A 27,372-nucleotide genomic window follows, 5' to 3' on the forward strand; every position below is an offset into this window, starting at 1 on the left:
GAATATTCTCTATTATGAGATTATATCTTGTGCTTGAAGTGGGTTAGGCCTTTTTCTCCAAACGTTTTTGTTTCCTTTGACTAGAAGGGGTGGTTTAGTGGTCAAAAAACAACTTGGGAAGAGTGATGTTCCTCCAAACCACAGCTTCAAATCTCAGCAGTGTTTATTTAGCCATTCATCTTTCCAAGTCTATATAGTACTGAACAACAGTTTACTGGTGTTACTCTTTCAGATAAGACTTCTGAAACTAAAATTTTGCCCACTCTGCATGCCCATTAAACTGGGGTGCAATCCAGACCCCATTTATGCAGTGTTTTCCACCTCTAATTTCTATGGATCCACAGATGCCGACTCCGGGGGTGCTCCGGGGCTGGAGCACCCCTGGGGAAAAATTAGTGGATGCTCCGCACCCACCGGCAGCCAAGCTCTCACCTCCTTCTCCCTCCTTCCCCAACATGCCGCGTCCCCACTCCTCCCCTACCCTCCCAGCGCTTCCCACCGCTCCACTGCCTAACATCTGTTTGGTGGCGCTTAGGACTTTCCGGGAGGGAGGGGGAGGAGCGGGGACACGGTGCACTCAGGGGAGGAGGTGGGGCAGGGGCGGGGACTTGGGGGAAGGGGGTGGAATGGGAGCGGGGAAGGGGGCAGGGCAGGGGTGGGGCTAAAGGGGTCGAGCACCCACCGGGCAGAGGGGAAGTCAGCGCCTGTGTATGGGTCTATTGTATTGAATCTAAAGTATTTAAAGATAACTGATAAAACAGTCATTTTATCTCATCATCTAAAAATAAACTGCAAAGCAATTAGACTATATCCTTAGACCTGTATAAATTCTACTTAGCAAAAACCCAAGGAGGGACAGGGGCAAAAGTTGGTTGTATTCCACTTTCACACCCACAGCCTTAATCCAGGAGCCAGCCATATCCCAGTTTGGCCTATGGCACAATTTATAGCAACCTCATCTCTGCCCCTAAATTTTGTCCATCTGCAACAGCACCCAAAGCAGCAGTTCTGGCAGCTGGGGCTTGCCAAAGCAGAGCACCACCTCATTCCTCCTGCCATCACCCTACATCAAGGCCTACAAGTGGGTAGCATAGAACTGGTTATTCTGGTTCTACACCATTACTGCAGTTTCCTATAAAAGGGAAATCATTTTGGCCACTTAATCCATCCTTAACTGTGCTTTACAGCAGATGGGGTGGTATAAAAATTAGAATAGAACAGAGGATTTGGCCTGGACTTTTTAAGCCCTATTTGTTCCCATACATTTTGGCAGGTTAATAAATGGACACCAATAATCATTTCCCTGCATATAACCCATGCATTCTTCTTTTGAAGGGTAGAGAACATGGCCATGCGCCTGGAGGAGGTGAACGAACGAGAACATTGTATGAAGGCTTCCCTTCAGACTGTAGATGTCAGGCTTGCTCAGCTGGAGGATATGATAGGACGAATGGCTGCAGCCTTAGACAAGCTGACTGGTATAGAGAGAGGGGAAACTACCAAGATACGATCTAGAACCTCCTCAGACTGCACAGATGCAGCCTACATTGTGAGACAGAGCAGCTTCAATAGCCAGGAAGGGAACACTTACAAGCTTCAAGAGAGTATAGATCCTGCAGGAGAGGAGTCAATATCCCCAACCTCTCCTACTGTCACGCCCCGCCTGCGAAGCCACTCTTTTTATGCAGTGAATATGAAAGACAAATGTGGGTTAGAAAGGTTGGAAAATATTTTTAAAGAAAAGTCTGTGAGCCTGCATCGAGCGAGTAGCTCACACTCTGTATCAAAAGAAGCAAAAGTACCGTTAGCCCCTACAAGCACTTTGTCAATTGCCCCAGACTCCAGAAGGCCTTCGTCTTGCATAGATATTTATGTTTCTGCCATGGATGAGTTGCATTCTGGTATAGAACCTCTCGACAGTTCAATTAATATACTTGGTACCGGAGACCCATCTCTGCAGGCTCAAATAGCCTCTTCTGTTCTAGCAAACAATGTGTATATTAGCAGTATTCCCAGTGACAGAATTTCTGGCAGGAGCATTGATTGTGAGGAAACCTCTACAATGGAAACAAGAGTGTTTTCTTCAGACTATTCACATATCACAGATAGCCAAAACCTCTGGGATTCAGACCCTCCTTTGTATCAGACCTTAGAGCGATCTAAAAGCAGTCGCTATCTTGCTACTACCCCATTTATTCTGGAGGAAACCCCAATCGTGAAGTCTCATAGTTTTATGTTCTCTCCTTCTCGGAGCTATTTCAGCAGCCTTGGGGTGCCAGTTAAAACAGCAGAGTACACAAGTATTACAGACTGCATAGACACCAGGTGTGTCAGCGCTCCCCAGAATATTGCAGAAAGATCCAGTTTTCCTGGAAATCATGGAGACAAAGTGGAGGACTTGGGATGCTGCCACCCGGAGAGAGAAGCAGAGCTAAGTCACCCAAGCTCTGATAATGAGGATATTGAGGCCAAAGACAAAAAGGGGGCTTCCTTATCTCCTCAAGAGAGCAGCACAGCAAGAACACTGTCCAACAACATACCGCTTCCAAAAATAGAGAGGGCCAACAGTTACTCAGCAGATGAGTCCAGCATGTTGTATGCACACACAAGGAAAAGCTATTCTATCAGTGATAAACTTGATAGACAGCGTAACACAACGGGCCCACGAAATCCATTCCAGAGGAGTAAGTCATCCAGACCGGAGAGTAGAGGAGACAACTTGTCTATGAGAAGACTGTCTAGAACAGGCGCTTTCCCTAGCTTTGAAAGCAAGCACAGCTAGACATGCATAACAGGAGGTCTAAGAGTCATCTGCTCTCCAGTCCATTTTCCTTAGCAGAATAAAATAACCTCACAACGTGATATGTCAACTAAAGTCAGAGTCTGTCACTGGTCAGGTTAGCACTTTGTTAATCTCATTGTCGCACACTGAGTTACTGGATCCTGACCGAGTTGATATTTGCACTTAAGGAAAGAGGGAGGGAGGAAAGCTTTATAAACACTTAAATTAAAAAAAGAAAAGAAAGGAAAGAAAAAAACACCCTCACGAAGCCTTGAGTAGGTTCAGAAATCTGCCTTTTACTAGAAGACATCCTAGGATTTCTGGTAATTATTCATGAATTTCTAGGACACAAGGCTAAATTGGCAAAAAGAAAAGCATACAAATGAGACACTCTAAACTGATTTCTTTTTACATCAGTTCCATCATTGCAATGACTGAGGAAGAGCATAATTGTAGTCTAGAGAAATGAGCTATAAGCAAATCCTAAAGCTCCCCCACTTCTGCAACTGATCATTGTAAAGATAAACAAGGCAACAATCATATAGTTCACCTGTCTCTTTTTGTATTGAATTCTAGTGCCACAAAATGTTTATATTTTCAAGATGGGAAAGGAAAAAGAACTGCCTTTTGTATTGCAATGTAAATGAAGGAAGAATTTATGTAAAAAAAAAAAAACTGTCAGGTGGTTTCCTGTACTAAACAGGCATTGTGGTGCAGTTGAGCCAAGCTCAGGATGAATGTAATTAAGTGGAATAGTATATATTTATTTTTTTACCACATTTGTCATCAATATATTGTCTCACTAAATTAAATGATGTCACGGAACAGTAAGAATAATGGGCTGAGATGCTCAAAGCAGAGCAGGAGTGATATTATATTTTCACTAGTCTCTGCAACATTTCCATTTCTTGCATTAATTGTTATCCACCCTCCCAAATTGCTACCATGTTCTTCTTACTATTCTACCGTCAAGCTGCTGATTTTTCACATCATTCACCCAACACAAGCATTAACATTTTACTTATTGAGACAGTTGTATCTAAACACTCAAAACATACCATACAAAGTTTCTCAAGCAGTCTGATTTCAGATTACCATTGTTTAATGGAAAATGGTCTTGGCAGAATATCTCAAAACAATAAAAAAGATTTTAGAGGTAAGCTAAAGCACCAAAGTGAAAGCCGATATGTGTTAACAGCAAAAGTCATCAGTTGCAAGTATGCTTCCATTAAATAGCAAGATAGAACAAACCACAACATGCATTTTAATAAAAATTCTGCCTTCAATTATGTATATGGGACCCCAAATGAAGTCAGCAGTAATATTTCCTATGCATCTGAGTGCAAAACCTTGTTCATTATGTTAATAAGGTGTTTCATACCTCTATGATAGCCATCTCTTGGTCATATAATAGAGCCTTAAAAGTATAATTTGATCACAATTTCACATCATTTTAGGGGGGAGGGGAAGCTTAATTGTGAGACGTTTGGAAGCAAATGCTGTGACCAGTCGTTTAAAAAATAAAACAGCCTCTAAAAAAATTACCATACATGTGGATCCAGGTCCTTTATTATTAATGTTAACATGGGTGGGATTTTCAGAGTTACCTATGGGGCATCACATGCCCATTAATTTTAGTGGGAGTTGGCCATGCAAATCAAGAGGCATCTTTGAAAGTCTCAGCCTAATTTATCTCTAGGCATTTATCCCAGGGGTGTCTGAGTGATAGGCAACAAAGCCCTACCTCAAAATTAAATATCTGACCTGCGAGAAGAGGCAAAGAGAGTGGGAAAAATTGTGAGCAATGACTCACTTTGTGGAAAGTTGGTGAAATAAACAAATGCAACATGTTGACTTTAAAACACAAAATGTATTATTTGTTAGTGCACAAATTATTTTCTTTTCCTACTTTAAATCAGTCCTTCTGTGAGCTAGACTCAGCTTGTGTTTACTCGATTGCCTTGAGGTCCATGTACTGCTTTTCTGTCGTGTCACTGATCAAGGGTACAATTTCTGACCTGTCACTCGGTGAATTACAAAGTGTGCTTGTGATGGGCTGATTGTTAAACAATAGCTTTCCCAGGACAATGCCATTTTTGTTTAACAGTCTGCTTCAAATGTGCCAAGTTTTGTATCAGTCTGTTCCTAAGGTTTCTCTAAATCAGACTTTTTCATTATTGCTTTTTTAATTTAAGGATGTTTTCTGAAACTATTCATAGACTTTTCCACCTTCATCAATATGATTAGCATGTACAAGAAGAATTAAATAGAGACCCCCCCCCCAATCACTTTATTAGTTCAAGGTGTGGAGAACCCCTCTGGGTGAATCATTGTTAGTTTGTTGGGGTAAAGGGGTTTCCCAATCCAGGAGCTGTAAAATAATTAGAATACAGTACTTTATTGACCTGGAGCATAAACTCCAGACGTGGTGAACCAGGACACTTTAGTTACCTCCTTTAACTGCCATTATATATAAATTCCACTATAAAAAAATATAATTCCATAATGTCAAAACTGTTCCTGAATGTTTCCCATTTACCTAAAATAAGGTTTCTATAGCATGTATTATGATGGATGGTAGAGTATTTTGTTTATCTTCACTTGTTATCATCAGTGGGATGAGAATTTTGCCCCCCTCTCAACACTGAATGGTACAGGTTATAACTTCTTTAGTGGAGATAAAAAAAATAACTCAACCTTCATCATCTTATAACTATAGCTTGTGCCATATGATATATATATATATCCCATGTATAATCCAGTATGGTTTTGACATGTGATCATATAGTGAATGTTACAGGGCAGCTTTAACATTACATTATAAAGTCATACTTTTAAATCTGTAACATTCAATAAAATAGCACATGTTGCATTGAACATTAAATTCCACTATCCAAGTTGTTAGCATACATATGGATTATGCATTTTTGGTCACAATCTGTAACTCCTGTATGTTTCACACGTCCTTCTGTACAGCGCCACTGTAAATGTTTGTATGAGCTGATGTATAAGTCTCTAATGAGCCACTGTGAGCTGTGATTGGTGAGTTGTGATAGTGTGAAAGATGAACTGGCATGTTATGCAAAAGATAAGATAAATGAACTTTAAACAATATTTTGAAACTCAGTTGACTTAGCTGTTTGTTTACATATGCTGGCCAATTAAGGAAGCAGTGTACAGTATTTTATAAATATTTTCATATAGTAATCTGTTGTTTCCAGTTTAAGTGATACTATTCTATAGTTGGGTGTACCCTTGTCCTAGATATTGGATTATAGCATATTATTCTTTCACAACAACGTGATATGACTGAACTAGTTTCTCTTCCTTAAAGTTGAGTCTTCTTTTTGTGTCAATGAAAATGCATGCATTGTTCCATAAATTTCTTGGGACTACTATGAGGCTTAACATTTTATTATTGCCTGCCTGTAATGATGAATCCAGTTAGGAATTTAAAAAAATGAAGTTTTTGGACTTTTACATTTTATGTTCAATCTTTCAGCAAACTAAATTGATTTTTAATTTTTTGTAAACTACACTTCAAGATGTCAAGAAATTGAAGTACTAAACACAAAGGTGTGAACCTACAGCAGTGCTGAGACATTTAGCTCTCTACTTTGGAAAAGATAAGGTGTTTCATTACTGTTCTTGGCACACCTGTCTGGTAACTAATGGCAGTGAGGTACAAATTGCTAAAACATAACAACCAGTGAGAAAAGGCTCATTAATCCACATGGCAAAATCACTCTAGACTCCAGATAATTAATATTGATTTAAAGACTTCTGTGTATATGGAATCTGTGTATATGGATGGGATGGATGATTTTGTTAGGGTGGGGGTGACTTGAGATGTAATATTTGTAAGAGAAGTAGAATATTTGTTTCTTAGAAACTGTCTGGCACCTGAAAAATGCAAAAGTAAAGTATGTCTGCCAAGTTTGAACAACTACTTATACAGTAAAATAAGTGCCACTCACAGGACAGGGCATCAGTCTAATTCAATGGTTCTCAACAGGCAGCCTGCAGGCCGCATGCAGCCCAATTAGCGCACAGCTGCAGCCTGGCCCAGCTCAGCTATGTGCTAAAGGCCATCCCACATGCCAGGGTCGGGGCTGCCCCAGTGCGGCAGGGTCGGGAGCCCCTGGCCAACTCTGGGGTCCTGGGCAGCCGGCCCGCCCCACATGGCAGGGGTCTGGGGTCAGAGCAGCCGCCCGGCCCCACAGGGTCCAGGGCAGGTAGCTGCCTGGTCCCACACAGCAAGGGTCTGGCTGCTGCTGCCCTGCCACCTGGCTCCTGCAGACCAGGTAACACATTGTGGGCCACACATACGGCTCACAATGTGTAATAAGTTGAGAACCACTGGTCTAATTCCTGCAGTTGGAGAGACGAGGCCTGTTCTCTCAAAAGCAAAAGTTATCAATTTACAAATTTGGACTGAGCTCACTGAAAATCAAAAATCTCTCTAAACTGTTTGTTTAAAACAAGAAAAAAAGTCTTCTTGTATTTGCTCAGGTTATCACTTTAAGGGGATTCAACAACCAAGAGTAAGGAAAATATGAGGTGGTCATTCTTGGATTTCCAAAGTGGGGGTTGTGATGATTATGAATTTCTCCCCTCCCCCCAACAACAAAGTTTGCATTTTTGCACAAATCAGTCCATTTGAGACAGCAAAACCATGTTTCCAGATTAAAGTACATTTATTATAAGACAGCTAAGTTAATACTTTTTCTAAGAAAGGTGCTTCAGGGTATTGTAGCATGAGTTCTCCCTCACCAATCTCACATAACCAAGAGCACATTCGAAATAGGGAAGGAGGGCAAAAGTAAAGGATATGGCGGGGGTGGGGAGTTATATTTAGCTAATGAATTCCTTCATTACTGTACATTAGAATTTACCCTTCTTTCCTCTCAGGCATAAATGAATACATCACAACACTACCCCTGCACGTGAAAGGAATGATTGTCTCCACTCCCATGACTGTTATTTTGCTTTATAGCCAACTATAGTGGCATTTTGGAGAGCAATATAGCATGTTCCATCCTGCCCCTTTCCAAGGTAGATTATTGGGTAGATTCTGATCTTTGTTACACTGGTGTAAATCTGCAGGAAGTCTACATGAGTAGAGTTACTGTGTATTCACTGCAGAATAACAGAGAGCAGAATTGGTCCCTGAATTTCCAACTTTACATCACTTCTAGCCATTACACACATTGTCCTTAACCAAGTTTCCAGTGGGCAGTCTACTGAATGAGCCACTGGGCCTGCCTAACTTCAGTTCAGATAGACTGTGAAACCTAGTTATCTGCTGCACTTTCATTCTGAACAAGGTTCCACCAAGTTCTTACTTCAAAAGGCTCTTGAGGAAAATGTTTGGTTATAATATTGCTGCTGCTGTTGCTGGTCGAAAATGGTAACTTTTGTTTATATGATAGTGGGGGGAAATGGCTGTGAACTATGACAATATGCGTGCACAACAGTAACCTGTATTAAAGGTATGTCCTCCTTCCACCCCTGCAGCTGTGTTATCTGAGGAGAGCCTATATGCTGCTAGTGCTGTCTGGAACAGTGTTTGCAATATTATTGTACTAATAGCTATGTAATGATATAGTATTTGGGGTATCATTTGTAACTGTTATACCAAACATTTATAAAAGGAGGAGGAAACCATTAAAATGTCATTTTTAAATGAATTCATATAAATATGAAGGTTTTGAATTTTGATTTATTCAAATATATATATATAACTAGGGAAAACAGTACTTTTTAAAAGGTCTACTGGATTCACAATGCACTTTTAGACTGTGTGGTTAGATATATAATGAAAAAACGGAAGTTGGCTGTTACTGCCGTAGAACTTTCTGAAATTTCTGTAACAAATGTTTTGCAATAAAAAAGGATGTAGTTCAAAACATTTCTACAGCTTTCCAGTGCATTTATTTGCCGTCATCTGTTTTCAACATCACAATGGACAATGATGCAAGTGGCAGCTGCCTTTCTCCAAATAAAATCTGATTGTTTTACTTCAGTTCTAGCTAAGACTAATTTAAAAACAGAAGTACTCTCCCTCACAGCATTTTATAGATGCAATAAAAAAAAAATCAGACTGGTTTAATAGTTCTCACAACCACTTCTGGTTCCCGGTCATCTCGATTTTTTAAAAGTAGACACCAGGTCCAGCTGTTCTTTATTAGTTCAAACTCTATGTTAGGTGCCCTGACACAGGTAGAACTAGATTTATATATAGCCCACATATTATAGACACAGTAAATGAAGAGAAGTGAGGTAATGTCTCCTATTGGACTAACTTCTATTAGTGAAAGAGATGAGCTTTCAAGCGTACACAGAGTTCAGGCCAATACATTGGTCACCAAGGTGGAAAGGATGTAGAGAAACTGGAAAGGATCCAGAGGGAAGCAACAAAGATGATCAAAGGGATGGAATGCAAGCCCTATGAACATAGACTGAAGGAACTGGGCATGTTAAGTTTGGAAAAGAGGAGATTGGCGGGGGGCTGGGGGAGAGAGACTATGATAGCAATCTTCAGATGCTTGAAAGCAAGCCGGTGTGCCGTACTGGGGTGGCCCGGCTTCCCCAGGCGGCAATTTAAATGGCCTGGGGCTCCCAGCAGCAGCTGGAGCCCCAGGCCCTTTAAATTACTGCCAGAGCCCCGCTGCTGGAGCCCTGGGGTAGCGGCAGTGGGGCTCCGGGGGTTATTTAAAGGGCCCGGGGCTCCCCTGCCTCTACCGCCCCGGGCCCTTTAAATAGCCCCCGGAGCCGTGCTGCCGGAGCCTTGGGGTAGCAGCGGCAGCCGGGGGCTCCGGCAGCAGTTTAAAGGGCCCGGGGCAGTAGCGTTGGCTGGGCCCTTTAAACTGCTGCCGGAGCCCCCGGCTGCCACTGCTACCCCGGCGGGGGAGGGGGAGGGGACTTACTGGTATAGGGCGGCTGAGGCTGGCTCTGACCCCCACATCCCTTCCGCCCAAGGCCCCACCCCATCCTGGGGCCAGAGCTGGCCCCAACCCAGCCCCATATCCGTAAGTCCCTATTTCTACTTTCACCTCTGCTTGAAAGGCTGCCATAAAAAAAGTTGTTCTCTTTTGCCATTGAGGGCATGACAAGAGGCAATGGATTCAAACTACAGCATGGCAGATTTAGATAAAATCTCAGGAAAAGCTTCCTAATTGGAAGAACAATAGGACAATGGAACAGATTGTGTGCCGAGGTTATGAAAGCGTCTTCACTGGAGACCTTCAAAAGGAGTCTGGATAGCCATCTGTCTTGGGTGGTTTAGACACAACAAATCCTGCGTCTTGTTGGGGGGGGCAGACTAGATGACACTTGGGGTCCCTTTTAAATCCATTATTCTAAACAATATTACCTCATCCACCTTATGTCTCTAATATCCTGAGACCAACACAGCAAACCATCAGATTACAGAGACTGTCAAGAGGTATGATGTCCATAATAGGTTATAACAGAGTGCAGGAAGCCAGGTCACACAGCTTCTAATCCTGGCTTTGCTACTAACCCTTGCTATTGCATTTTAGGTAATTTACTTAATGTCTGTGCCTCAGTTTCCGCATCTGTAAAAATAACACACCCACCTTTTAACGTGTTTTCGGATTTTCAGATGAAAAGCTCTATGTAAGTGCAAAAGGTCATTTATTGTTGACAATATGAAATAGTATCATTTACTATTAATAATTATTATTGGATTATATAATGCTACCAGAAATAGCAAATACTTGCTTCTAATCATGAAGCACAAGACCATGGGGGTAATGAAGCTAACTGACTCCATGCTGCACCATTCACCTTTGTTGTGTAACCCTATACTGTAGCTTTCTACCGCCAGTGTGTACCTACCGGTAGGAACAAGTATGTAGTAGGTTTGCCTAAATTTGTGGGGTGAGGGGGGGGGGTATGTTGATGATACCAAACTGTAGCTCTATACCCAGTGTATCCTCATTTACTGTGCCTGAGTGATGTGTATACCTGACACTTTCCAGCTCAGGTACCACAGATCATTTCATGACTGTTTTTGTCATTTTTGAAGCTACAATTTTTTAAAAGTGAAGAGTGTTTTATCCCCTGCTTTGTAACCTTAAATGGTACCAACCATCCACGAGAATGAAGCAACTTAAGAGCAGTTAGATGCACAACATTAGGTGCCTTCTTAGCAGAATTATAAGGTTAGGAATATGCAGTGTAGTTGTAGCCATGTCAGTCCCAAGCTATTAGAGCAACACGGTGGGTGAGGCAAACCTGTCGCTCTGACCCTCAGAAGTTGGTCCAATAAAAGATATTACCTCACCCACCTTGTTTCTCTAAACTTAGGCGTATTTAGCCAGTTCAGCACTATGGCTGGAAAGTCCTAAGCACTTTTTAATTAAACACGTATTGAACTATATACACCAGGGTTTTATATCGGTTTCTGCTGGCACAAACCCTAGCAGAGAACCTCGGGAAGAGGGTTTCAGCAACACAAGATACCATAGCAACCCCTTTTCTGGAGCCCTGTGGCTGGCACAGTCCCAAAAGTTGCATGAGAAGGGTCACATGAACAATGTGCTGATTCAGAGAATCCCAGCTGCCATCGCCACAAAAAAGGCTAAAAAAGCAGTGCTCAGCCTAGGTTAAGGAATTGAAACCGCCTTCCCCTGCCAGAACTCCTGAGAAGAGCAGAGGGTGAAAAAACAACCCGCCCAGCCACACTAAATGCCTTTTTTAGGTTCAGAGGATCTCACTGGTGCAAGGATTTAAATTTTACCCTTCTTTGAACAGTGAAGGTGAATCTGGCTCACTCATGTTTGAGGAGGTGAATTCAAGAGTTACTTATTTGAGTGGGAACTATCAATATAGGCAGAGCTTTTTTTCCTTGAGGAATAATAAATGCTGGTGTTTGCTATGTCAAGGAACTGCTATAACTATTCTGATCTCCATTCTGAATGGCTTTGTCAGACATGTTGAAGCCTCTGTGTTGTCATGTGTGTAACAATTTTCCTTTGAAAACAACATCTGAAGGGGGGAGGTACTTAAGAGTTTTTTAAAAACTACATCATTCACCCCTTAGGAGATTAATAAATAATTCTCACTTATGGAATTTGCTGCATCCATTCTGGATGCAACTATTTGCATATGTGCACTGACTGGCTGACACCATTCTATATTTCAGTTTTATGAATAAGCAGCATTACTTTCAAATGGAAATTCAATGATCAGGAATTCCTCTTGGGAGTGAGTGGCAATGGCAGGTGCTCAGTATCTCTGAAAATCAGGCAACTTAGGTGCCTAAAATTAAGGTAGGTGCCCCACTATGAGACAGCTTTCAGCCAATAGTAAATCATGATTTTTTTCAGGTATGTAACTACAACAGGATGCATAGATGTTTATGATTATGAAAGGCTTGCTTTACAGAAATTTTCCAAAGTTCTTTCGCAATAATCCCCAAATAAATCAATCCTTGAATGGTTTAACCATATTACAGGGTAGTTATTAACACAAAAAGTTTGTCCTCCAAACTGGCAGAGACATGTCAATTCCAACAACGTTGCGAGCAGCTACCAAGACAGTAAAAACCTCAGCAAATCTCTATTCTGCAGAGCCTCAAAACAATTATTTTATAATGAAATAATTTTACATGTCATACAATGCATTTTTAATTTTAGAATATAGGTATTCCTGTTAAACTAAAAATCTGCTGTGCAACCCTAAGCCCCTCACACCGCTGCATTTGTCTCCCCACCTGCAAAATAAGAATAACAATGCTCACCTTCCTGGGTGGAGTACTTTGAAATCTACATCTGGAAAAACAATAAATTGAAAGTCTTCTATTGACTTCAATAGCCTTTGGATCATGTCTTGTACCAGCTGAACTAATAATAATAAATAACAATACTTAAATCCTCCTCCTGAAATATTACAGGGGATTGCTCATTTCCCTGTCTGTTTACTTGGGATTTTTGTGTTTCTGTTTTGCCTGTCTAACTATAGTGAAGCATAAAACAGGTTGCAGACACATGAATTTCTCATGCCAAGACTGCAATTACACATGGTCCCTAATGTACACTTGTATGCAAACAAGGTTTTATTTTGTAATATTTAAAAATTAACTTTTATTTTGCTGTTTTAAACAGTTAAAGTTTCTCTCCTAAATATTATTTTGTCTGGAAGGGACAGTGAGTATCTGTGTTTCACTTTGACAAAGTTCTTATCTTTGGTACCAATGACATTATTCAAATTAAAATCTAGTTGACTTTTCTATATTTGTTGTTTTTTAAAAAACTTTCTGCACTTCACTCAGCTTGCGCAATTAAACTAGACAGTCAATTTCATTTCTTTTTTTCTCCACACGATCTCCCTTGCAAATACTTCAGGGGAATGCTTAAACTGAGGTCTGTAGTAGGCCTTTGGACAACTGGGCATTTGCCCAACACACCATTACCAGGAGCTGCAGTGCCTGTTTGCTCCCTCCTATGAATATGCACAGACAGATGCATTCCCTCTTCTATTTGCCTGCCACAACATGTGCAGCATCTCATCTAGGGTTACCATACGTCCGTTTTTTCCCGGACATGTCCAGCTTTTCGGCAATCAAACCCCCGTCCGGGGGAAATTGCAAAAAAGCCGAACATGTCCAGGAAAATGCCGGCCGGGCACTTCCCCTCCCGCGGCGGCTCTGCTCCTCCCCTGACTCTTCGGCTCTGTTTAAGAGCAGAGCTGCCCGAGCACTATGGGCTTCAGGCAGCCCCCTTGCCTCCGGACCCCAGCCGCCGGCCGGGCGCTTCCCCTTCCAGGCTCCGGCGGCGCAGGGTCCGGAGGCATGGGGGCTGCCCGAAGCCGGTAGCGCTCGGGCAGCTCGGCTCTTAAACAGAGCCGAAGAGTCAGGGGAGGAGCAGAGCCTCCGGCCACAGCAGCTCTGCTCCTCCCCTGACTCTTCGGCTCTGTTTAAGAGCCGAGCGCTACGGGCTTCGGGCAGCCCCCATGCCTCCGGACCCTGTGCCGCCGGAGCCCGGGAGGGGAAGTGCCCGGCCGGGGGCGCAGGGTCCGGAGGCATGGGGGCTGCCAAAAGCCCAAGCGCTACTGGCTTCACGGTTTGCCGGGCAGTCTCCAGACCCTGCGCCCCCGGCTGGGCGCTTCCCCTCCTGGGCTCCAGCTGCGCTGGGGAAGCACTGGCCGGGGGTGCAGGGTCTGGGGGCTGCCCGGCAAACCATGAAGCCGGTAGCGCTCGGGTAGCCCTTTTCGCGTGGCTGGGAGTGGGAAGGAGGAGGGGGCGGGGTTGGGGTGGGAAATGGGTGGGGCCAGGGCCCCGTGGAGGGTCCTCTTTTTTTATTTGATAAATATGGTAACCCTATCTCATCTGAAGACACTAGGAAAAAGCACCCTCTGCTTTCTGCTATTCCCCAATGCTGAGTTTCCCAAAAACATTGCACATAGGAACCAGCACCACCCACCTCTCCCTCAAAATGAGACTGAGTCTCCTTTATCTGACTTGATAGCCATCAAGCGCAACACAGTTCTGTCTAGATATACATATTTCACTCATCAGTGGGGCATTTGACCTCTGGCAGCCTCCTGAGAGAGCAAAATGCCTGACATCTTCACAGAGATTGGGTCTGAGTGCCCCTCCCTGGATCCCCAAATCTGTTGGGCCATTATATATGTCCAGTGAGCTCCTCTTTCCCCATTAAGGTTGGGGTCAGTGGAGTAGTTTAGTAGGTTTGAGGAGGTGAACAAATGATGGGTGGATGTGAGGAAGGAAAGCTTGAAGGGGTAGTAGAAAAATATTTACATTTAAAATAGCACATATCACTGCAACCATTAGTGTTTTTCAGACTGCTGGAATGTTTTAAATGTCCCAGCTGCGTTAGAGCCTGAAGAACCCTCTACTCCAAAAAGGAGGCTAGCACTTGAGGATTTGTCTGCATCCAGTGGATCTGCTTTACATTACACTATGTCTTGCTCCTCGCTATTCTTCTCTACTCCTTTCCCTCCTCCCACCCAGCCCCAGTCACTTCATGTTTGTTTTTCATGCTGCTTAGGCTCCGCTCCATATTCTATCCTGTTGTTTCAGTATCCCTTTTTCTCTCTTTCTTCTCTGCTCCTTTTCTCCAGTCTCTCTCACAAAGAGCACAATAATGGCTCAAACTTTCAACCTCACAATGTCTGAGTAAGTTTGAAATTAGACAAAAGAAGGTCCTCTAGTTTATGGGGGAAACCCCGACACACACTTTTCTAGGTATTTTAAAACCTTGAAAGTAGTTTGGTCAAAACTCAGGACTAAAACTTTGGTGAGGGTGTAACTTAGGGTTACCATACATCCAGATTTTCCCGGACATGTCCAGCTTTTGGGGCCTCAAATCCCCGTCTGGGGGGAAATCCTAAAAAGCCAAACATGTCCGGGAAAATAGGGCGGGGCCAGCGCCGCTGGGTGCTGGGCCGGGGCTGGCGGTGCTGGGCCAGGGGTGCGGGGCCGGGGGTGCTAGGCCGGGCCGGGGCCGGGGGGGCTGGGCTGGGGCCGGGGCCGGCTGCCGGGGGGAGCTGCTCGGTTGCGGGGGGCCAGACTGGGCCGTGCCTCCTTGCCCCACGCCCCCCAGCTTACCTGCTGCCTGCTTCAGGCTTCCCGCGAATGTTTGCACGAAGCAGTGGAGGGGGCGGAGTTGGGGCGGGGGCATGCGCGGGGTTGGGGGTGGGGCCGGGGCCCCGTGGCGTGTCCTCTTTTTGGACACTCAAAATATGGTAACCCTAGTGTAACTGTTTCCATGCTGGCATGCTTAACAAGCAGCCATCACCCGTTCCCACACCTTCCTGAGAATGGCAGCCATTTTCACTCTTTCCACCCCAGGAAAGGTTTACAGAATAAAAAAATAAGTACCTTTCTATTTTTAGCTTTCTAATTTCCACAATTCTCATCTGGCCCAGTGCTGTGAGGTGCCATAAGTGGCAGTTGAAAGAGCTCAGTACATTGCAGCAGCACTTTATATTATAAGGCCTCTGAGATGCAGCTGAGTAGTGCACAGTATATCTCTGGAGGAGAGAGTATGCTTGAAGCCTCCTTTGCAGTCCCTCAAAACTCAAGTGGCAAAGTGGCTGCAGCGCAGGAGCTGGGTTCAGACCTTTATCCCTAAGGAACTGTTATCTGCCCAAGCAATTATTCATTTAAATAAGGAGACTAACTTCCCAGATGTAGACTGGAGAACAAATGCTACTAAGAATGGTAGGATTTCGCCAACAACTATTCACTGAACCAACAAGAGATGATCCTATTTTACAAGTGGATTGAGTTTTAATTAAATGGAAGGGTAATCAAACAGCTCAGTAACTAAGCTTTTAGATTTCAAAAGGGCTGATGTTGAGAAATTAAAGTAACTGGTTAGTGAAGTCAACTGGATTGATACACTCAAGGACTTAAATGTGAAAAAGGGGTTGTAATTCCTTTAAATCAGAGGTGTGAAAACTAGCTGGAATTTGAAGCCCAAGCCAGGGAAATAAACTTGTAAAAAAGGGCGCCAGATCTAACAGTATGAGGGCAAAAAAACCCAAACTCAAACTCAAAAAAGGATATTCGGATTAAGATGAGCACCTATGAGGAATGGAAAAAAGATTGCTCAGCAAAGAAAGCTACATTCTGGAGCTCAAAAAGTGTAGGGATAAAGTGAGGATCGCCAAAAGTCAAACTGAGTTAGCCATTGCAAAAGAAATTAAATCAAATAGTAAAAAGCTCATTAGCCTTATAAGAAAGCAAGAAAAGCAGAAGTGGAGCCTCAAGGGTGGGCTAGAGATTAAGGCTACCAAGGTATGGCCCAAAAACTAAATGAACACTTTGCCTCCATTCCACTAAGGATGATAATGTACAATATGGGGGAAAGGCTAATGAGAATGAATGTATAGAAATGGATAATACTACATTGAAGGTAGACGCCAAATCAATGAGCTTAATGTCCTCAAATGGGGGGAAACAGATCATCTGCCCCAGAATACTGAAAGAACAGGTATGTGGAAATTGCGAGGATGTTTAATAAATCTGTCAAGTTGGGGATCACTGGAGAACAGCAAATGTAGTAACTACATTTTAAAAGGGGCTGGGGGAAGTGAAGTGGGCAGTTCAAGACCATGAATAAATTTAGATTGGAAATTAGAAGAAGGTTTCTAACAATCAGAGGAGGGAGGTTATGGAACAGCCTCCAACTAGGAGTAGAGGGAGGGGCAATCAACCCAACTAATTTTAAGATGGAGCTTGTTAAGTATATTAAATGACTATGACAGGGCTGCTTGCAATAGCAGGGGAATGGGTTTGGTGAACCAGGAGGTCCCTTCCACTCCTATGTTCCTTAATACAAAAAAAAAAAAAAAAAAAAAAAACCCAGCAAGAAATTAGTATCTCATAAAGGAGAAATCAGCTACTATTCTGTGGAGATCACTCATACACAAGCAAAGGGTTGGGTTAGGTGATGTAGCAGGCTTTCTCCCTCTCTACTTTCTAGGGAACAAATTAGCACATTCCAGGGTGCAATCCAGGCTAGTGAGGGATTGTGTCACTGCTTGCTCTGCAACCTTGGGTGCCTCACAATGCTTTGCTGTGTAGCTCCCGCTTGGGTTGCTCACAAACAGCCTAACATTGTGTAGGTCGCGCCCTGAGTGACTGTGTATAGCTGCAGCTCTGGTCCAGCAACTCTGACCCCCATCTGCCTGTCAGCAGCTCTCCAATCACACTCCAGCTTCCACCAGCCTTGGTTACTACTTGCAGAGTGACTCCATCAAACTCACTGTCCCAAATTTTCCCAAAGTAGTATGTTCTGCACTATCCAGCCCTCTTCTGGACACTTGTAGGTCCATTGCCCCTGTGAGGGGACAATATACAACAGTTTACTACTTTAATTGGTGTTATGAAACAATTCAGTTTAAACACAATACCGGATTGGTTTTGATTAAAGAATAAAACAAGTTTGTTTAATTACAGCGAGATAGGTTTTAAGTGAGCACAAGTACACCTCTACCCCGATATAACACGGTCATGGGGAGCCAAAAATCCCTACCACGTTATAGCTAAAATCCCGTTATATCGGGGTAGAGGTGGCAGGGCTCCAGCGGTGATTTAAAGGGTCTGGGGCTCCCCGCAACAGCCGGAGCCCTGGCCCCTTTAAAGCACCGCCAGAGCCCCACTGCTACCACACTATACGCGAACCCGTGTTATATCAGGTCGAGTTAGAGCGGGGTAGAGGTGTATAGGGCATTAAAGTCCAAAATGGTTACAAGAGAAATAAAGATAAAAGACTTTCTAATAACTAAAATTTAAGCTAGATTTGGTTCAAGGTAAAATCATTACCACATTTTTCCAGCAATAGGACTGACCAAATTCTCAGGTCAGAACCTCTCCCAAATTTCAAAAGCCAATTCCTTCGTCTTCTCAGGTGAGAGAGAGCGAGAGAGAGAACTGGGGTATTTTCACCCCTCACTTTTATAGTCCAGTCACCCTTTGAAATGCATTTTCCTTACAGTTACCTTTAGATAAAGTTCCTTCCCACTGTGAGGACAGAGACAGAGTCCCATAGTGAAAGAGGTTCCATGTCGTTGTTTGAAAAAATGCTGACAGTATTTCTCCTCCTCCCCAAAAAAAAAATTTGAAAAAAGATCAGTTTTCAGTGAAAAACCTTTGATTTGTAAAAAGAACAAAATGAACAGCTCTAAGCAGAAGCATGAATCATAACCCGCTCATTACTAATTCACAAAAGTGTACATATGAGACATAATTTAGGAACATAAGGCAGTGGGAGTTTTGGGTGCTCAAGGACTGAAGGCAGAAGACATCTCCGGAATAAATTCAGGGTCATTTGACCATCACATGTATTTTACATTCTCAGTTTGCCATATAACATAGAGCAATGTTATGCATCGAATTAGTGATAAATCTATTTATTATTAAAAACATAGTTTATGCATCTCAGGAAGCTGTCCAGAAGTTCTTGGTGAAGGTCTAAAAGTTTAGCACTCTACTGCATCTTTGCTGGATGTTCCAAATAAGGGACAGTGGATAGTTATGCTGCCCCAGGACCAAACTAGGGACTCGGAGTCACAATCTAGTCCTTGATTATCAGTTTGCTTTGGGGGAAGTAATTTGTGTCAGCCCTGTAACCAGTACAGATTGACAGCACAGCTATGCTAGTGGGGGAGTAGCAGCCCTATGGAGGCCACTCTCCCTCAAGCACTACTGCTGGCAACATGGGAAACACATGCATAGGAACAAAGCAGCAGGGTTTTAGCCAGGGTCTCAATTATGACCTCAGAGACTCAGTTCTTTGGATATTTTCTGAACTTATCTGGACTGAAAATCAGACTGAAAAGCTTTAACAAAAAACAAAAAAACCAGGCTCACTCATGAACTGTCCAGTCATTTATAGCTGGTTACACACGGATAACATTTATGTGCAAATAATTATTTCATGAAACACTGCTGAGCTTCTCAACAAATTTGTAACATGTTGTTCAACTGGCTCCATCTTGAGTCAGACTGAGTAGGAACCAGTGCCTCCCAGTATTTCAGTGCCTCCAATTCAGGTCCTGGCCTAGCGTTGTGACAATACCATGCCAGATCCTCAGCCGGTGCAAGTCAACCTAACTCCATTGACATCAGTGACACAATGCTGACTTACACCAGCTGAGGCTCTGGCCCATTGTTTTTAAATGAACCTTTTAATTAACCCTTTTCAAATGTCCAAACTGGTTTCCAGTTTGTTTTGGTTTGGTTTGCGTTTTAGCCATAAACCTGTGTCAGTTTTTATGGCTCCTGAACCAGTCTGTGCAGTCTGCTTTCCAGTCACAGGAGAAGGCCTGGCTACAGCCCAACTGCTGCTGCCCTGCCTGCACACACCCTCCCTGAAAGTAAATGGGAGTGGAAGCCAGAGGGTGCTTTGGAGCCAGATCAGCTACAAAATCAGGGCCTTAAACAATGGAAGGCAGAAAGTTCACATACCTCCCCCCTCCCCTCGAATTCGCCTCTCTGATATTGGATTTGTTTAAACACCCAGGTTCAAAGTTACAACTTTTAACTGCCCCCACAGAACGTTTTGTAATATCATATTAATCTTTAAGACTTTGGAATATTAATAGGCAGTGACAATTGTATGTAGTATACTGGGTAATATAAGCTCCAATTCAGTAAGGTATTCAAGCTCATGTCTAACTTCTTCAGCACAAGCAGTATCTTTGAAATCAATTATCCCTACCATGGAAGTTAGTGAGACTAATATGCTTAAGTACCTTGCTGAAGTGGAGCTGTAGTCACTGCTGTTTTCTCAGCCTTCCTCTGCATTAAGGGCCTGATCTCTATACTTACCCATGTCAATAGTTTACTCATGCAAGTAGGCCTACTGATTTCAACTTAATTATTTATATTAATTTTCTTGTCTTAGGACCCAAGATATAACTGCATCTTTTTAATGTAATAAATGGGTCTAGTCTAAGCCAAAGCCAAATAATACAGTGTGACAAAGTAAAGATTAAGCATGGGATTTTCAAAAGCCCCTAAGAAATGTAGGTGTACATGTCCCATTGAAAACTTAAGCCCAAATCCTAAGGCACTTAGGGCAAGATTTTCAAATGGGTCCAAGTCACACAGACAAAACTAAGAACATTTGTAAAGTTTACATCCAAAAAAAGAAATAAAACTAAGGCATCTTAAATAGTAAAACTTAAGTAAGGAGCAAAATTTGCTAAAAAGGACAACTTTATAATCCAATTTCTTTTTACAGTACCCTGTTCCAGAAGGGCAGCCAACCTTGTGTGTCATTTTTTAAGCAAGCTCTTTTTTCCATGGCTAAAATTCTATCCAAGGTTTTTTCTGCCTTTAGGGAGAAGTCTACTAATAGATCATTTCTGCTTTGGTTAATATGAGTTAGCTCAATAAGTAAATGCTACTGCTTTTAGCCTATTTTAATAGAAATTGTGGCCTAGGCCAGTGGAACAAACCCCTACTCTTTACAACATAGAGGGGATAGAATCGAGGAGAACTTTGCTGTCATGGAGAAGGTAGGGGCAGTACAATGTTATTTCCCACTGGCTAGGATCTTCCTTTCTACTTTTTAAAGACAACTTTTGGTGTATGGTGGTCAAACCTGAAGGAATGGATGAATCCTCGTATATATATATAAAATGCCACTGAAACTTTTCCTCTGGTATGTTCTATTCCCTTCTTGATAGATCCTTGAGTTCTAAACACATTTTTGAGCGCTGCAGTGCATTGAGTATAGCCGTCCATGAGTCAGGACTGCTAGATCTTGTCTCTGAGGGCTATGCCAGTTAAGTATAACTAATTGTATGTGTCATTTCAGAGCTTTATTTATGTCATTTCAACACAAACCTGACTGTATAATAATGAGGATTACTGGCATCAAAAATGCTGAACCATTAAACAGACAGTATGGGAAAATATTGTACTATGCATGTTAGAGAAATGAATATCAGTATTTCAAACTTCCTTCATCTGTTAAATTCTTCCCCGGCCCTTATTCTGGGTCTTCATCAGACAGTTTAAAGGCCAGGCTCACAGAGCTAGAATTTGGCAAGTTAAGAACTAATCATCAGAGTGGTACTCAAGTAGGAGATTTCACACCTTACTTTGCATTTCTCTGCACTGAATTTCATCTGCCATCAAGTTGCCCAATAACCTATTTTTGTCAGCTCCTTCTTGAGTTCCTCAATCCTTGACAGTTTTCACTACACACTAGAGAGGCAATGTGGATGAATAATATCTTCAGGAAGAAATACTCTGTGTGGCTCAAAAGCTTGTCTCTTTCACCAACAGAAATCGGTCCAATAAAAGATATTACCTCATCCACCTTGTCTCTCTAATATCCTGGGACCAACACAACTACAACTACACTGCATTCACAACCTACAGACATTTTGTCTGAGTGGCCACTGGATGTCACTGTTTCTCCTCTGAAATACAGCTGCAAGGGCACATTTATCTGGCTCCAAATAATGAAGTTGGGGTGCTTAAAGACAGGGCTGAATGAACCAACAGGCCCAGGCCTAGCACACAATTTTGAGGCTTCCTCTACCCCGATATAGAAAGAGCAGCCTCTACACTGACTGCAATCACTAGGGTTGCCAACTTTCTAATCACATAAAACTGAACAACTTTGCCCTGCTCCCTGCCCCACCCCTACCCTCTCCACCCCCCTCCCTCCATCGCTTGCTTTCCCCTCATCTTCACCAGGCTGGGGCAGAGGTTCGGGGTGTGGGCTCCGGCCAGGCAGCACTTACTTCAGGCAGCTCCCAGAAGCAGCTGGCATGGCTAAGCGGAGGAGCCAGGGGGCTCTGTGCACATGCCCCCAGGTGCCAACCCCGCAGTTCCCATTTGGCCACAGTTCCTGGCCCATGGGAGTTACGGAACTGGTGCTCAGGGCGAGAGTGCGTGGAGCCCCCGGGGATGCCCCTGCACATAGGAACCAGCCATGCCAGCCACTTCCGGGAGCTGTGCGAAGCCAGGGTAGGTAGGGAGCCTGCCTTAGCCCCACTGCACCGCCAACCGGACTTTTAGCAGCCCAGTCAGCAGAGCCAATAGAGTTCCTTTTTGACTGGGTGTTCCAGTCGAAAACAAGACACCTGGCAACCCTAGCAATCACCCCATTAGAGACGCAGGTGGGGAAGCAGAAGCAACGTGGCATAACTAGTAATCAGGAAGGCCCTGAGGAGCAAGCAGCATATGGTCAGCTGGCACACAGTTAGCAGCAGCTCTAACGGTGCTGGACAATGTACAAGATAAGCTGCAGCAGAATACTGACAGTGCACAGTAGAGAAGTTGTTTGCCAGCTTGCGGGTGTGGGGGGATGGAGAAATGGGATGAAGAAGCAATACTCATGAAGATGAGAGGGGAGTGGATAGGAACTGCAGAATGGGCTGAGATGTTTCTGTGAAAAGAAAGTGTTGCAATAAGGTAGGAATGGTGTAACCCTAACATTTCTGAGCTGCTCCAGGTGAACCTTGTTAGCAGTGTGCTGTAATTAGAATTACAAATGCTGAGGGGTGGAAGCCAGAGCTTTAAAAGGAAAGTATTGGATGTTTGATCTATTTCCATTTTCCACATTCATCACAATTTTCATCTCTCACTCCATAACCAAGTGTACTTTCAATAATAGCATCACTGCCCAAGGGTCATTTATTACCAATTTTAACTATAATTTATAGGCAAGGTTGATAGCATCACCTACTATTAAGGTTGCCCACCACTTCCATTTATAAGACCCTGTTTGTATTTTTTATAACTTTAACTGTTTTAAAACCTTGAATTTTCCACACTGTCTGCCTCAGGCTGAAGTTTTTTGGAAAATTTCAGCCAAAATGGATTAGCTGTTTCCAAGAATGAGGTGAAAGAATAATAACGGCATCTGTGTAATCTGAATTTGACCCCTTTGCACATATGCATTATGATTAGAGCTGGTTGGCAATTCCCTAGTGGAACAGTTTTCATCTTCCTCTGCCTGTGCAGGTTTAAACTAGTGTAAATGGTGATTACTGTATAAATTGAAGTCTTTAAACCAGGATTTGAGGACTTCAGTAACTCAGCCAGAGATTATGGGTCTATTTCAAGAGTGGGTGGGTGAGGTTCTGTGACCTGTAATGTGCAGGAGATCAGACTAGATGGGACCATCGTGATCTTCTGGCCTTCCAGTCTATGGGTCCATTGGAAAATGCTGATTCAGCAGAATTGAGACATTCTACAGGAATGTGTCTTATTTCCATCAAAATTATGAATGGAAGCCAGGAAGATTTCCGGTGGAAGCCTGTCTCATCTGCTTGCTCACTTCCAAGGGCTTCTAGGCCCCATGCCAGCCCACCTGGTAGGCTGCCAAGGTGCCAGAGCTCCCAGGCAGCCCACCTGGAGGGCTGCCACAGAGCTGGAGCTTCTAGTACTTGTAAGGTCCCCTATTCCTTACAGAGAATCTGGGCCCAAGGGGGTTTTTTTGTTTGTTTTTTTATTAAATTTCCCCTCCACCCCCTGCTTTGGTTCCTTTTTGGTGCATTCAGAATAATAAAAAACAAAAAAATATATAGTATGCAAATAAAATGCATAAACCCATTAAACAAGCAACACTTGTTACATTCCCTATATAGCCTGCTCCTGTTTTCACTGCAGTCAATGGGAGATTAGTCCTAGATTTAACTGGGAGCAGAAACAGAACCAGCACTTCTGGGGCTGAGGTATCCAAGCATTACCCCAGTGCAAATAATAAAGCAATAAATAGTAATCCTGCTGAAGTTTAGCATCTGATACTAATGCAGTGAGAGGGGGCAATATTTTATTTCTTAAGGTTTTTCTGCATAAGTGATGAACTTATGGTAAACAATTATCGTGATGCAGAGGACAAGACATTGATGTTCCTACCCTCTGAACAGACCAGAGACAAAAATACAGACGTGAGGAAAACAATTTTAAAGGCTAAACACTCTTCTTAGTTAAACTGGAATCAACTTGGAGTAATTCTGTTGAAGCCACCTGAATTACTCAGAGTGGATACCCCTGTAACTGGGAGCAAAATTTGGTCCTATAAATAAACCCACCATTCCATATCTCATCAAGTTACCAGTGCAGTGTGTTATCTGAAAAGCCATTTTACTCATCTAGTCTGGCCTTCTGAAATTCCCATCCAGACCCAAGTAAGATCTAAGGTCAAATTCATATCCTTCCTGGGATTTGGTCTTATGGGTACCTCAAATAAGAGCAAAAGGATGTAAACATTTAACCTCTAAGCCTAGCTTTTCTTAGGTTTTCCTGCACACCCTCCTGATCTTTTCCCACTTCTCTTATATGCTTGAGGTTTACAAGCTGCACCTGTCCCAGTGAGTCAGCAGGAGTTACTCCACAGCTTTATTCAAGGTTATAACTCAGGCCAACAGCATGGGTCAACATAAGAGCACTCAATCTCTGTGCAAGGTCAGAGATCCTGCCAGCCTGTTAGAGACATTTAGGGACAAATGCTTCCCTTGCTTATAGCTATGCAACCCCAGTAAACTTGACAGTGTAACCGGAATTTGGCATTAAGTAGGAGTTACAATTCCTTCTTATTTCCAGTCCCAGCTCTTTTTTCACTGCATCAAGGTGCGATGGTGACATAAAATAAATATTGTATTACTGAGGCCAAAATTTTCAAACCTAAAGTCAAGCACCTAAATAATAGCGACCTGGTTTTATGAGGTGCTGATCACCCACACACAACTCCTGAAGTAAAACTAAAGCAACTACCTGTTGGCATACACTGCACCATCATTGTTCACATATATCAAACACACATGCATGACATCTCTATTATACAATGACTAAAGCATGGTATAAAGTGCTGCCTATGTTAAACTGAGACTTAAGTAGGCTGCTAAGGGATCCAACTGGGTGAGTACTCAAAAGTTCAAATTCCATTTGTCACATATTCTCCCACATGGGTGTTGCCGCCTGAAGAAGCTGGTACGTCAAGAAAAATACACCACAAACAACTACTGTCCCATGTAGCCGGTATGTGTCCCTTGACATGGCAGCGTTTCAGAGGAGAAGCATAGCTTCCAAGAGCAGAGGCGGAAATGGAGAACAGTAGTGAAAGAGCTAAGATTTGGATAAAGTTCTGGCTTGGGGATACATCCTGAAAGCAACATAGCTTTTCTTTGCAATTAGATTCCCATAACTCCAGTGTGTTTGGGTCAGAAGCTGTCTTTGAAGTCAGTTTCCTACCATGCTGTTGATTAAGATATATTTGTTTTGCAAGGTCTCTAATATGAAACACCTCTATAAACATGGTATTACAGGGCATCTTTAAACAGATTGCTGAATGTCTTTTTTAGCTTAGATTTGCCTGGACTTAGATGCACAGAAAGTATGGTTGTGTTCAGCATTTCATAGGCCACAAAGCTGACTAACCGTGTTCTGACAATCATCAGCCACATGGTGTATCCGATATGCTTATGGTCATGTGGTTTTATGAGGTTTGTAGCATTTTCTGTACATATACCACCTGAAAACATCATATCATGCTCAGATGTGGCAACTCTTCCCTGAGGGTTATTATTTACATTTTAGAAAAATTATTTCGAAATACCGTCAACTCCATCTCCTCCCACCAATGATATCTAAGTGTTGCAATACCTAAGTATTTACTAACTTTTTTTTTCTACACTGACTTTGCAGAAACCAAGCAGACAATGTGACAACATAGTTTATTATAGTCTGAATGGTAAAAAAACACCACCATTGGAAAGCCTGTAAATAATCAAGACAGAGTATGATCACTCGCCATCAGTAACATCTGCATGGGATCTCAGATTTTAAGGACTCTCTAACTCTTTATATAGTTGACACTCCTTATTAGTAGTGGCAAATAATTTGTACTACAGTACAAATGACTACAGTAATTTATTTGATGGATGTTGACAAATTGTCCATGAACAGATTGTGATTTACTCCAATTTCATTGTTTGGAATTATTTGTCACATAATTTCAGCAAATACTTGTATTTCTTTACATTGTTTGCAAGGCAGTTGTATTTGCAATTCAAGCTACACACACAGGTCATGTGGTATGTTTATGTTCCCTTGACTGGAGTAATTCAGATTCAGGTTTCTGGTGTGAATAACTGCAAATACAAATTTGAAATTAATATTATGTGAATACTAATATTAGGTGATCCCGGCAATTACAGACTGGTAAGTCTAACGTCAGTACCGGGCAAATTAGTCAAAACAATAGTTAAGAATAAAATTGTCAGACACATAGAAAAACAAACTGTTGAGCAATAGTCAACATGGTTTCTGTAAAGGGAAAAATCGTATCTTACTAATCTATTAGAGTTCTTTGAAGGGGTCAACAAACATGTGGACAAGGGGGATCCAGTGGACATAGTGTACTTAAATTTCCAGAAAGCCTTTGACAAGGTCCTTCACCAAAGGCTCTTACGTAAATTAAGCTGTCATGGATAAAAGGGAAGGTCCTTTCATTGATTGAGAACTGGTTAAAAGACAGGGAACAAAGGGTAGGAATTAATGGTAAATTCTCAGAACGGAGAGGGGTAACTAGTGGTGTTCCCCAAGGGTCAGTCCTCAGACCAATCCTATTCAACTTATTCATAAATGATCTGGAGAAAGGGGTAAAAAGTGAAGTGGCAAAGTTTGCAAATGATACTAAACTGCTCAAGATAGTTAAGACCAAAGCAGACTGTGAAGAACTTCAAAAAGATCTCACAAAACTAAGTGATTGGGCAACAAAATGGCAAATGAAATTTAATGTGGATAAATGTAAAGTAATGCACATTGGAAAAAATAACCCCAACTATACATACAATATGATGGGGGCTAATTTAGCTACAACGAGTCAGGAAAAAGATCTTGGAGTCATCATGGATAGTTCTCTGAAGATGTCCACGCAGTGTGCAGAGCCAGTCAAAAAAGCAAACAGGATGTTAGGAATCATTAAAAAGGAGATAGAGAATAAGACTGAGAATATATTATTGCCCTTATATACATCGATGGTACGCCCTCATCTCGAATACTGCGTATGGATGTGGTCTCCTCATCTCAAAAAAAGATACACTGGCACTAGAAAAGGTTCAGA

General features: G+C 42.6%; 1 protein-coding gene across 5 annotated transcripts in view; it reads left to right on the top strand.

Moving 5' to 3' along the window:
- The window catches only part of TRPM3 (transient receptor potential cation channel subfamily M member 3), a 575,113-nt gene extending 571,698 nt beyond the window's left edge, over positions 1 to 3,415 (top strand). For all 5 annotated transcript variants that reach the window (XM_054032770.1, XM_054032773.1, XM_054032769.1 and 2 more), the window contains one exon: positions 1,336 to 3,415. In XM_054032770.1, the coding sequence (XP_053888745.1) occupies positions 1,336 to 2,782 (1,447 nt within the window). In that variant the 3' untranslated portion in view covers positions 2,783 to 3,415. The remainder of the gene's footprint in view (positions 1 to 1,335) is intronic.
- The last annotated feature ends 23,957 nt before the right edge of the window (positions 3,416 to 27,372 follow it).

The sequence above is a fragment of the Malaclemys terrapin genome, chromosome 6, assembly GCF_027887155.1.
Source record: "Malaclemys terrapin pileata isolate rMalTer1 chromosome 6, rMalTer1.hap1, whole genome shotgun sequence".
NCBI lineage: Eukaryota > Metazoa > Chordata > Testudines > Emydidae > Malaclemys > Malaclemys terrapin.